The sequence below is a fragment of the Trachypithecus francoisi genome, unplaced genomic scaffold (genome assembly GCF_009764315.1).
Source record: "Trachypithecus francoisi isolate TF-2019V2 unplaced genomic scaffold, Tfra_2.0 Lachesis_group0, whole genome shotgun sequence".
NCBI lineage: Eukaryota > Metazoa > Chordata > Mammalia > Primates > Cercopithecidae > Trachypithecus > Trachypithecus francoisi.
The window spans coordinates 81435929-81449040 of NW_022681453.1; the positions used below are offsets into that span (position 1 = coordinate 81435929).

Below are 13112 nucleotides of genomic sequence, written 5' to 3' on the forward strand. Positions count from 1 at the left end.
ATCTCCAGGGCACAGAGACTGTCATTTCATTTGGTAATCCATTATGGTGCTCAGCTCCCTACCTGTCTACAAGTCTACTTTATTTCTATCTTGGAAGATCTTGATACAACCCTATTTTATTTTCTCAGATGAGCAAACTTGACAATGCAACAACAATTCTTTTTTAGTTCTTTATTCACTAGACTTGTTTTTATTAACCACAGAGGAAAACTGAGCTAATTCTAAAATGACTTTTATATACCTCCCTGGCTTTAATCATGAAGGGGAAATTTTCTTCAACCTTTCAGTTCTGTCTTGAGATACAGATCTCAAATTGACCCTGTTTGGTTGTGTCAATTCCAGTGTGCAAAGGGTTTTTAGGCTTTGAAGGAGAAAGGTTCAGGTTTCTCCAGAGAATAAACCGTAATTTTCCCTCATCTATATACCTTAAATATTCCCTAAAATGCATGAAATTATATCTCTTCATTAATATTTATATCTGATCGATTAATCAGTCTATTTAAAATACAAAAGAAAAGAATTATTTTGATTTGATTAAATTATCCAATTTGATGAAGCAGGCAATAGGCAGCAACTTTTGCAGGATAATTAAAAGAACTCTTCCAGCAAATCCTGCTTGAGTTTGATCTTGAAAGCAACTATAGCTCAGCCACCCAAGTTCTTCACCTCTCTATTCCATGTCCTTATAGGAGAGCCAACTGAATGAAGTCTTTTGTATCTGTATGGAAAACTAGAGGTACATTTTCCCTACCAATCTTTAGACCTTAAGAAAAATCAGAAGACAAGTTTCTCAATGCAAGCAATGTTGCCATTTTGGGTAATACAGTCATTCAGTGTGCTTGAAGGGCAAGATGTTGAGTACTCTAGTACCTGTCCCACAAATGTCAACAGTGGTCTCAGGTGATGAGACCACTGAAAATGCCCCCACCTTCTTACAGTCCCCTTTAGGAATTACAGCATTGTCACTGATGAATGCTGAGATCCATCCAAGTCATGTTGATAATTTTAAAAAAGCTTCCCTGATATAGGCAGCGGAGAAGCTGATTACTTGAAAATGAATATACTAAACAAAGCATTCTTTAAATTTAACAAAACCAATTATATATATATATATACACACACACACACACACAAACACACACACACACACACACACACACACATGTTGCTAGAGGATTTCAGGTAGTTTTATTTTCCTTTGGTCTATAATGCCAGTAAAGAGTAGTTAGCATCTACTTATCATGTGAAAAGAATGATTTACAGTCCCAGAGTTCAACCTGTTGCAGAAACAGGGAACAGAAGAACTGGATTCAACCAGCAGTTTCTGTTCAAGAAAAGGTTAACAGAAAAATTCCAAATTAGAATTCTGGAGAACAGGAGGTTGAAGACCATGTATAACATTTTTGCAAAAGCTTAGCTACATCATTACGGGCAAATATACAGATGGAGATGCCAATAGACAGAGGCTACAGAAAATAAGGAAGAAAAAAGGGACAAAGATAACCTTGGAAAGCAACCTGAGATTCTAACTCCCTACTGCCTCAATTCCACATCCAATTACATGTCTAAAGGGAGCTAAAAGCTTAGCTGAAGGGTCAGCTGAGATTCTGACCACATGGCAGGAAGGTACAGGTCACATCTAACCTTTGCTGGTTTTAGTCGGTTCTGAGGACACATTTCCAGTCTTCTTCTTTTTTCTTGGGACAGGTACACATTTCCGGTCAAATGTAACAGGACTATACTGAGGGAGGCTGTTGAATTTTTTTTCAAATTCTTCATCCAGCTTTGCAGAGCTATTAAAAGGGGAGAGGGGAATCAATCAGCACATGACCAAATATGACTCAGAAAATGACTTAAAATAGATTTTAAGATATTCTATTTGAAAACAGTGTCTCTGGGAATTAGGGCATGTAAGTAAATTCTGTACAAGAAAAAAACACCTTTTCTGAAATGCTTGAGATTTACCAACACAGTTTTCTCAGAGAACTCATGCGACAGGTTATGTTATTACCTTAGAAAAGTAGAAACATCATTTATATTGGAATATTTCTGAAGTGGGGAATTTGGCATTCTCTCCACTAGCATGGGAGTTTTTCCATAGAGTTCTGTACAAAGTATACGCTATTCATACAGTTTCTCATTTTACAGACTCATATATATGTATTTATGGCAAGCTTATTGGCAATATATTGGTAGTTTTGTAAGATTAGTTTCTTTTAAAACATTTACTGACTACTGTTTATTAAAACATACAAAACAAAAAGCATTAATATTAGGAAAACATTCTGGAGAGTTGACTAGAATGAAGACAAAAGACTCAATGAGCAAAGTAAAGCCAGTTTTCAATGAATGCAATGGCACAGAGGCAACATGCTTTAACTTAAATCACCAATGACTTCAGAAATGCCACCAGCAAAGTTGGGCAATCTTTGGGCTGGTGCTGACTGTCTCTAGGGCCCCACAGCAATGGCAACATGCCTGCTGGATCCTAGGCTGGCTTCTGACTTCCATTTAGTGAGACTTATTAAACTAACATGCAACCTAGACAGATGGAAGAGGCTGTAGGAGAAATGCTGTGTCTGGTAGATGGAAAATGGAAGGTGTATTGGGAAGAGGAGAGCAATTTTAGTACCAGCTTATAAGAAGCAAATGTGTTAGGCTGCTAGCTAAGGGGTATCCTAAAAATGTTTTTAACTACAACTGTTTTGGAGGAATATACAAGAGTTGAGAAGCAGAGATAAGAGGGTCAGATGACCAATTGAATGGTCAACAGGAAATGGCAATTACGGAAGCACCCCCTTACTGGAGGGGGGGATATACTCCAAGTCCCCCAGTAGATGCCTGAAACTGCCGACAGTACTGAAACTTACATATGTTACATTTTTTTCCTATACATGCATATTGTACAGTGGCATATGATAGACAAAGGTATGATTTATGCACTGGGTGGAATGAAGTGGGATGGCATGAGATTTCATCATGCTACTCACTGTGGTGCAGAATTGAAAACTTATGAATTGTTTATTTCTAGATTTTTCTATTTAGTATTTTCAGACCCAAAATCACAGAAAGCAAAAATATCGCTAAGGGGGAACTACTGTACTAAGTTCTATCAAAGCAATGAAGGGTGACAGGTGGAGGTGATGTTTTTCTCTTAAGAACATCACCATTTCTCATTCAGTTAAAAAATGTTTATTCTGATGGAAAATCAGATACAATTGGATACTAATCAAATACTATCAGAAAGCTGTCTATAAGTTGTGAATTTTTCAGATACTCTGAATACCCAGAAGAAAACAGAAAATGTGAGATATAACTCGTAAGGTCTCTTGAGACTTTTCTTAAAAAGAGAAAAATAATATTTATGTTTTTCTTAGAGATGTCTATAAAATTAGATCTGTCAATACCGAGAAAACTTTTCTTGGCTACAGTTAACAGGTAGCACATTTTTTGAGATAAAAAAAGGTTTAAAATGCTCATCTACAAATCTCAGAGCAGACTGACAGGAAATGGCATTTCTCCCTGCTTAAGTATTATTCTGGCGTGTTCTGAACAAGGCAAACCCAAATACTCAAATCCTGACAGGCCAATATTTAGAGGGAGAAAGGAGGAAAAGGCACTGAAGTTTACTGTTAATTTAAAGCTATAAAAAACCATCTCCCAGTTATACACATGTGCCTTCCTCAGAAATGATTAAAAAACAAACACATACAATCCACATACCAATCTCCTTTCAGGAACAGATTTTCAAGATTGTTTCACTTATCTTGTTCCTCAAAGAAAATTGATGAAAATCTCTCTTACAGCTTCAGCAGTTTCTACTAGAAGCATCAGAGAAATGCTTCTGTTGGGGAGCCTCAATGCTTGCTTTATTCCCCTAGGACCTCACACTGCCTACATAACACCTGCTCCTCTCTTGGTGTGCAGACCCACAAGGCAGTGGCAGTAATTCTAGACTACAGAGAGCACTGGTCTAGATGCTTGTGGGTCATTTTTTAAAAATTAGTTTTGCTTATAATTTTATGTATTTCATTTCTAATATTTTTAAAAATCCAAAGTACTTCAAATTAGCTTTGCTTACATTTCACTTAAGTAATGACATGAAAATCCTCATATTTCAGTGTCAAATTTTAGTTTAAACGCAGAATATTTTAAGTACTTTGGATTTTTTAAAATATTAGAAATGAAATACATAAAATTATAAATATATCATTTCAATACAAATAATCTTAAAGAGCCAGCACTATGGGAAATAATTTCTACCTCGCTACTTTGTGATGACCTAGAGTCTTAGAATTAGCCAGACTTAAAGCACTGTAATATCTAAGGAAAAATATATTATTCCACAAACAGATATGCAAGTGTTATGAATAAACCAAATACAATACACCCAATGCATACAATTTGTATAGCTTTAAACACACTTTTGAAAAAAATATGGTGAATGTACTCATTTCATTGTACTTATTAACAATGTACTTATTTCTATTCAAAGTGTTCTTTTCAAATTGAGCCAACAACAAATCTCAAGAATTTTCAAAATAGTCTAACTGAATATGCAGATACTTTCCTCACCAATATAAAGTATTGGATCTCCCAACTAACAAAATGCTTTATATTAAAATGGTTATTAACAGTCTTTGGCATAACATTAAATATAAAATAATTCTTAGTGATTTTATCTTGATGCATGCCATTGCTTAATACTGCATTTCAATACACAATTAATGTATTGAATGTTCTCTACAGCAGAATATTTGACCTCATATTTTTAGCTTAGAGCAACAGAAGACAGCTTGAACAAAATAAGGTTGGAGATAGAAGCATAATTTCATTTACCTTACATTTTTCAGCTATCATGATATTTTATAAACAATAAATACATACAGTATGTAAAATAGGCAAAATGTAAACAAGCTAATACTATCCACTCTAAGCTTCGCATGGAAAAATGCATCCTGGTGAAGGGATGTTGATTGAAACCCAGGTCCAAGTCTAAAGTCTATATATTTTCACTGTTCTCAAAATGTGAATGATATTGTCATTCACATGACCATGTTAACAACAGGAATGATGTGATACACTTGATTTGTGCTCACTAGGGTGCCTACTAAGACTGCAGGCAGTGCGGAGTGAGCAGTCAAAGAATAAGCATGCGTAATTAGTGATTTGTTACCTTGAAAATCCCACCCACACTTGAGGCTTGTGTAGTACAGGTGATTGTGCTCACAGGCACTTACCCAAGGAGACAGTCTTCCTTTGGCTTTGTCTTCTTGAACTTCTTGCTCCCACTGGTCCCACTCTGACTAAATGTCCAGCTTTCTTCATTCCAACACCCTTCATGATCAGAGGAGTTTCCTTTTCCTGAGCTTCGTTTTCCTAAGAAAATTCAAGACAAAGGATGTGTTTGGTATATGGGTGGGTGAGGGGAGATGATCTTAGTTGTTTCACAAGCAACCTCTCGACTGCTTGCATATCATTTGCATGATGCTAACTGTAGCTATTTCAGAGTTCTCAGAGTGATTCATGCTGGACCACCTTTAATAATGGAACATGCAGAAAAGTGACTTAGAACTTCTGGGATTAATTGTCATGTAATTCAACAGGTATCACAGGCTGACTGCTGCTAGCTTTTCCATTCGAGAACCAGCCAAGGTATGGGAGTCCTTTGTTGGTGGGCACTATCCATTCTAATTTCCCTAAAACTCACTGAACTGACATCCCTGTGGATGAAATAGGCCCAAGTATCTTAATTTGGGGCTTGTTAAACCTAGGATTCACACTTTTTGTTGGAATATAGCTCGGCAAAAGGTAGTCCTCCAGCCAGATGCTATATTTTAAAATAGTGGATTTATATAAAACACTCAATGGAATAAAGGTAAACACATTAACTATTTTCTGGATATTATAATGTTTTAAAGAGCTCTTCGGTTCAAGTGATCCACCCGCCTTGGCCTCCCAAAGTGCTAGGACTACAGGTATAAGCTACTGTGCCTGGCCCACTTCAGTTACAGCTTTGATTACCTAATGAAGAGAACTACATAAGACATTTGCTTCTGGAGCCTACAGGTGAAGATTCTGACAAACATACGTGCTTGATTCAGGAAATTCCATCAGTTTTAAAAACCAAACCCAAAGCTCTGAATATTTACTAGTCATCTTTCAAAACAAAGAGCCAGCCAATACCAGCGGGGGGAAGAAGAGATTAAAATTACTTTAAATACATCCTGAAAACTACCTAAAAAATGAATACACTTCCGTTAATGGTGCTAGAAAACATGTAAAATAATAATTATGATTTATAAACCGTAAAGAAATATACAAATATAAGGAATTATTTTGATACCATGTTGTTCTTTATGGCAGTTGTTTTCAATAGGTCTAAAGGTCAAATTCTGCTTGGTTTTTGAATTCTTTTCAGGTTTGTAGACGTTACTTACCTCTGTCAACATTAGCTCGCAGAGAGGTGAGCATGCCCTCCGACACCAGAGTTTTATAAAGAGCACCTTTGCAAGACCTCTCAGATTTCCTGGAACCACAAGTTTCTATTTTTCTGTGACAGTCACTGTCCTCAGGCTTGGCCTGTCCTGATAGGCTGGGTGGTAGTGCATCTTCCACCGGGGTCAATGGTTCTGCTTTTATGCCCTCTGGCGCCTCACCAGAAATGTTCTTGCTAGCAGAAATACTAATGAAATCTGGAGGTCTTGACTCTTTGGTGGTATCTGAGGATTTCTCCTTTGACATTTTCTTCTCTCTTGATTTCACTTTTTTCTTTGGTGGCTTGGCATCCAAAATGCTTCCCTTGCCACTTGAGGATGTGCGGACCTTCTTGCGAGGGGTATCTCCGAGTTTCTCTATTCCCCAGTCTCCTTTTGCGACGGCTTCAATGGTATATATGACGCTCTCAATGTCAGACTCAGAAGACTGCCTCTTTTTGCAAGTCTTCTTGGGTGTGGATTTATCATTTCCATGTCGATCCATTTTGCTTTTCTTCTTTTTCTTTTTTAGCTTTTCTGGCTTGTTTAATGTAGCAGGATCCTCAATGATCATAATTCCATGAGGATGGCACATGTGATCCTTTCTACTGGGAACATCACTAATTATTATCTTGCTACTGGCAGAATAAGAAAAATCAGGAAAATGACTACATTTTTGATCTTCTTCTAACTCTTCCTTTCTAATTTCTTTGGGATCTTCCATTTTTATAGCCATTATGTCATCTATTTGCAATGCCTCAAAATTTCTCAATTCCTTAGAATCTCTAACATTTTCCTTAGCTGATTTTTCAAATTCTGCTTCCTTCTGTAACCTGGTTTCATCTGTTTTCTCCCTTTTAATTTCTTTTTCTTCCTTTCCCTTCTCTAATTCTTTAATTCTTCCACCATCGGATTCTTTTGCTTTTATTAGCTTTGATTCTTCCATTTTCATCCCTTCTGATGCCAGGCACATCTAAACAATTAAAACAAAATGGGAGAGCACCCAAAAATATCCTTATTATTCCACCTTCAAAATTAAAGTTTTCAATTATATCCGTTTTAAAAATAATCAAAACACACTTTAAACTTTACAACAATCAGCCCTCTTCTGCCAAACTAACTGAAATGAATCAAATTAATAGAAGGCTGTGGGCACTGTTATACAGTCATTTAACTCTCGTCAAACATATCTCTGAATTGTCATTTCCCAGCTTCAACAGAAGCTTTTCCTATGAAAACAAGACCTGGTAGAAGGAGGAAGGGATTCGGAGTTGAAAGACCCAAGTGTGATTCTTAGTTTTGTTACTTATTAACTTTGTGACCCAAAATGAATCACTTACCCCCTCATTCCTCTGTGGCTTTTGTAAAAGGAAAATGATCCTAGAGCCTATCTCAGAGGATTCTGTGTGGTCTAAGTGAGACGATGTACTTAACTGTAGTACAGGCTGAATATCCCTTATCCGAAACGCTTGAAAACAAAAGTGTCTCAAATTTTGGATTTTTTTTGATTTTGGAATGTCTGCATTATATACTTACCAGTTGAGAATTTTTTTTTTTTTTTTTTGAGACAGAGTCTCGCTCTGTCGCCCGGGCTGGAGTGCAGTGGCCGGATCTCAGCTCACTGCAAGCTCCGCCTCCCGGGTTCATGCCATTCTCCTGCCTCAGCCTCCCGAGTAGCTGGGACTACAGGCGCCCGCCACCTCGCCTGGCTAGTTTTTTGTATTTTTTAGTAGAGACGGGGTTTCACCATGTTAGCCAGGATAGTCTCGATCTCCTGACCTCGTAATCCGCCCGTCTCGGCCTCCCAAAGTGCTGGGATTACAGGCTTGAGCCGCCGCGCCCGGCCCAGTTGAGAATTCTTAAACTGAAAATCAGAAATCCAAAATGCTCCAGTGAGCATTTTCTTTGAGCCTCTTGTTGGTGCACAAAAAGTTTCGGATTTGGCAGTATTTTGGAGTTTGGATTTTCAGATTAAGAATGCTCAACCTGTATTTAATAATCCCCAAACTCTGTTCAGATGTTTGTCTTTTCTTTTTTTCCAAGGGAAATGAGGAAAACAGAAATAATTTCTACCTGTCCACTTGAAATTAGAAATGATATGATGAATTGCTAAACAATTATAGAAGGTTTTGATTAATGAACAAAACATTATAGGTCCACAAATGCTGATAGACAACTCTGAAGTCACAAAAGCTCTGAGAACAAACTTTTGTTGTTTTCTTAAGTCATTTGCTGGCAAATTTGATCTGATGTGAACTCAATTGGCTGCAAATTCTGACCTGAACCAACCTGAAACTTTATAGTCTTAACAATTTATTTCACTTACTGTGACCATTCATACCTTTTCGGTATTGGAATAGTGATGCATTGGAACATGCACTGGAGAAGTTACTTAAGTGTAATATGTATCTACTGTGTAATTTTTCTAAAATCTGAAAGATTCTGAATACCAAAACACATCTGGCCCCAATTTGCTTAAGTTTTTATATTCCTCATCAAAACTCCCCAAATTTCATGTACAGAACATTCAAGGGGAAAGTTGCCATTTTCCTCTCTGGCTCCCAGATACCTTGAAACTTTAATATAGAGCTATTTTTTAAAAGGGGAAATTTAAGCTTATTGAAAAACTTGTTTTCAGTGCCTGGGTTTTCATTTATACACACTTAACTGCAAGGCTCCCAAAACGCCAGCCTCCATGAAGGACACTAATGATACGAAAATCAGTAAGGTCATGTCTGTCTGCCTTTGAGGAACTTATATGAGATTGATGATGCTGATTTGGTCAAGGGCAACAAGGAAGTCTCAGTCATAACTTATTTTATCTACTTTGTATTAGCAACTTAGAAGGGAAAGAGTATTGGGGGTTGCTGAGTCAATGCAAAATCAAGCACATGAGTAGGAAACTGATTTGTTTTTAAAAACCATCATTTTATTAAATGGCAAGTTGTCAGAGATCATTACCATCTGTAAAATTCATTTTTAGATGGATAATACATTGAATTAAATACCAGATGCTCTTTTACCTCATTTTTCTCTTAGTATTTTCAATGCATCACCAATCTTCCTGTGAGAATTATGTTATGATTAGTAAGTCTGGGAAGAAATTAAAGAAAGGGTGGGGAGAGGCAGACACTGCAATTAAAAAAATGAACATGACAAGAGCACACAGCCCTTCAGATCATTCACAGGGAAGACATGAAATATTAAGGATTCACAACAGGGCTGTCTTTTTCAGGAACTCAGGTAAGCTAACCTTTAGACCTCAGCAAGTGGCTATGAAGACTATGAACTTCTCTTTATTAAACATAACCAGAAATAAGCTCAAAGCAAAATGTTATCTTAATTCTGAATCACTGAAACCTTTAATATTCCCTGCATGTTTTACTCTTATGGGAGAATGTACTGCTTTTATATCAATTTTGAAATAATTTTTATTTTCCTTTCTCAACTACTATAGCCCTTCATGAATACCTATCCCATATTGGGGGAGAGAAATTATACTAGTTCTGGAGAGAAGGCTAGAAAGGCATTCTCAAGGTACATTTTATGTTTTTTCCACCACTGTCACTCTGGTGGCTTTTAATAGGTCACTTCAGGAACCTTCACCATATAGGCACTAGTTTTTAGTGGTATGCTGACAGTTTGCATTTGCACAGGTTCATCTTAGCAAACTTAATAATACTTTGCAAACTCTATTCTAGGCTTCAATATATTTCAAAATGATTCTCTCATCACCCCGATAGGATTCTACAGCTAGGAATTAAATGGAACAAATACAGACATTCACTCTGGGGATGTATTCCGGGAAACAGCACAATATTTCTTGTGTAGGTAATTACACCGAACACTAGTCATGCTTTACTTCCTCATTTCAGGCTCTTAAGAATTTTTTCACAAACAGAGTATGTTAATCCTAAATTATAGGAAAAACAATTATATTGCTAGAAGTGAAACTATAAATGTTAATCAAATAACTCTGAATTAAAACTACAAATCGCAAATCTACTCATTAACCAAAAACCCAATCAGACTCTCAGAGTTGGGCGTCACTCTAGGTTTTCTCCTTTAACCTACCCAATGCAGGAATTCATTTTACTACAGTATTCCTGAGAATTAGTTAACCAACTTTTGCACAAAGACAGTGAGCATATCACTCTATCAGACAACAGTTCTGCTGGAATTTTTAAAATATTGAGCAAAAATCAATCAGTCTCAGTTCTGCTCCCTGAAGCCACATGAATTCACTCTTGCTCATAGCACAGATACGATACTTGAAGACAGACTTTATGTTCCCGGAAGTCTCTTCCCATTTCCCTTAACAGCTCATCACATGTAAATGCTTCCACACTTCAAAATTGGGTCCCTCTTACCTAGATGCAGTAGGTGTCCTGAGATGGGTTTTATCGAAAGAGGCTGGGCTTATGACCAAGCATCCTAGTTTGCTTAAAGCCACAACAGTAAGCTATATAACTTAGACTTGAAGCCCTACGAGGAAACAGAGGCTGAGAAATGGGGTAACAGTATATCCTACATTGGGCTGTTGTGAGGCAAAAGTGAAGAAATGTATATGCAAACACAACTTGTAAATGATACAAAGCTTTACAAAGGTTGGGGAAAATGGATACTTCAAAATTTTTTCTATCTATCAGACAGCTAGCTATGTATGTGTGTGTGTGTGTATGTATGTATGTATGTATGTATGTATGTATGTATCTGTCTATCTATCTATCTATCTATGAATGACAGTGTCTTGCTCTATTAGGTAGACTGGAGTGCAATGGCATGATTATAGCTCATGGTAGCCTCGACCTCCAGGGTTCAAGTGATCCTCACATTTCAGCCTCCCGAGTAGTTAGGACCACAGGTTCATACAGGTTCATGCCACTATGCCCGACTTTTTTTTTTTTTTCCCCCTGTAGAGAATAGGGGTCTTGCTCTGTTGCCTAGGACGCTCTCCAACTCCTGGCCTCAAGTGATCCTCCTGCCTCAGCCTCCTAAAGTGCTGGAAGCACAGGCATGTGCCACTGCGTTTGGCTGACTTTCAACTTAACAATATCTGTCTAAGATTATGTTCCTAGCCTATACTAGATTAGAAGGGGTAACTATTTGTCAGTTTATAGGAATGCTCTTTTAATGGGACCCAGAGATTAATTTTTTTTTTAAATAGGTCACACATCTGGCTTGTGTTGGGTTTATGGTCATGTAAAATCCTGGATTTCCATACTCACATAATAGGCTGGTAAACTTGGTCTCTTTTATTCTGTATTTTTATAATTTATGTTTTGCACTTAGATGCAAGACTTTCCACTTTTTCTTATTATGTTTATCTCTTCAAAATGTGAATTAAGCTATCTTCCATCTTTGTACTATACACACATTAAATAAAGCTGCTTTTCATGTCTTTGTCCAAATCTTTGGTAATAATGTTGAGCAAAACATGGGTAAGGACAGGGCCTTCTGCCAAACTTCTAGGGCCCTTTCATGAAGATGATCTGAACGTTAATAAACTTCAGCAATCTAAGAATATTTTTTTCTCATCCAGTTGAAAATCCTCCCATTTTGTTCACAAAACATTGTAACACTATCTGTCAAAAGTCTTGCTAAAATCTGGATACGGCATGCCAACAGCATTCTCTTACTCAATTTTATGACCAACCGTAACTACACCAAATAGAAAATGAGGCTGGCCTTTATACCAGTCAGGGTCTAATTAGGCAAACGGAAGCAACCTAAAGCATAACTAGCAGTGGGAATTTAAGGCAGGGATTAGGTTAGTTACACAGGCCACGAAGAACTGAGACACCCAAACAGGAGGTGGTGAGGCAACACAGGGGTTAGGGGCAGCAGGAAGCCACAGAAGAAGCAATGGGGAAAGAGTGACAATGAAGCCCAGTGGAAGATGGAAGCATGGCGCACCTATCTGGAGAGCACTGGAACATGGAAGAGAAGCTGCCTTTGCCTTACCCTGATGCCTCTTTACCAGTTCCCTGTTGACCCTGGCCTCTCCCCACCTCCCATCTCCCAATCTCCTGCCAGTGTTTCCCATTAGCAGAACCTGTGTGGAAGCAGGGGGCCTACAGCCAAGGAAAGGCAGTCAGCAGTCACGTGGGGCAAAAGGCAGTGGGCAGGGCAAAGAGACTCTGGCACATCTGACAATGACCCTTTTCAGAGAAACTTTGATAATTCTCTGTTTTCATCTTCTTTTCTGTGGATTCAAACATGATTAGAATGAATTTCCAATTAAAATAATTTTCAAAGGTTAAGAGTCTGTATTTTAGAAATCAGGCTTATTATTTTTAAAAATTACAGTGAACTTTTCCCCTTTTTGTTCCTATTGAGCTCTCCTATTTCACACAACTTGTCAAAGATTACCAAAAGTGAGATTGAAACCCAATTTGCAAGGTCTTATGGTATCCTACAATTTGTTTTTTCCGTTGTCAGAAACCTGAATTAATATTCTAGACCATGTGTACTGTATTCTAGCTTTTCCTCCTTTTTTAAAAGTGGATATATGTATCTCCACATCCATGGAAGAGAAGCTGCCTTTGCCTTACCCTGATGCCTCTTTACCAGTTCCCTGTTGACTCTGGGATGTGTATGTGTGTGTGTATATATATTATTTATATATAATATATT

The 13112-nt window shown here is 37.5% G+C and overlaps 1 protein-coding gene across 21 annotated transcripts in view; it reads right to left on the minus strand.

Annotated features, from left to right (window-relative positions):
• The window catches only part of BBX (BBX high mobility group box domain containing), a 276188-nt gene that overhangs the window by 31610 nt on the left and 231466 nt on the right, over positions 1 to 13112 (minus strand). For all 21 annotated transcript variants that reach the window (XM_033211372.1, XM_033211393.1, XM_033211391.1 and 18 more), the window contains 3 exons: positions 6441 to 7449; positions 5241 to 5379; positions 1645 to 1793 (listed from right to left, as the gene is read on the minus strand). In XM_033211372.1, coding sequence (XP_033067263.1) covers positions 1645 to 1793; positions 5241 to 5379; positions 6441 to 7449 — 1297 coding nt within the window. The remainder of the gene's footprint in view (positions 1 to 1644; positions 1794 to 5240; positions 5380 to 6440; positions 7450 to 13112) is intronic.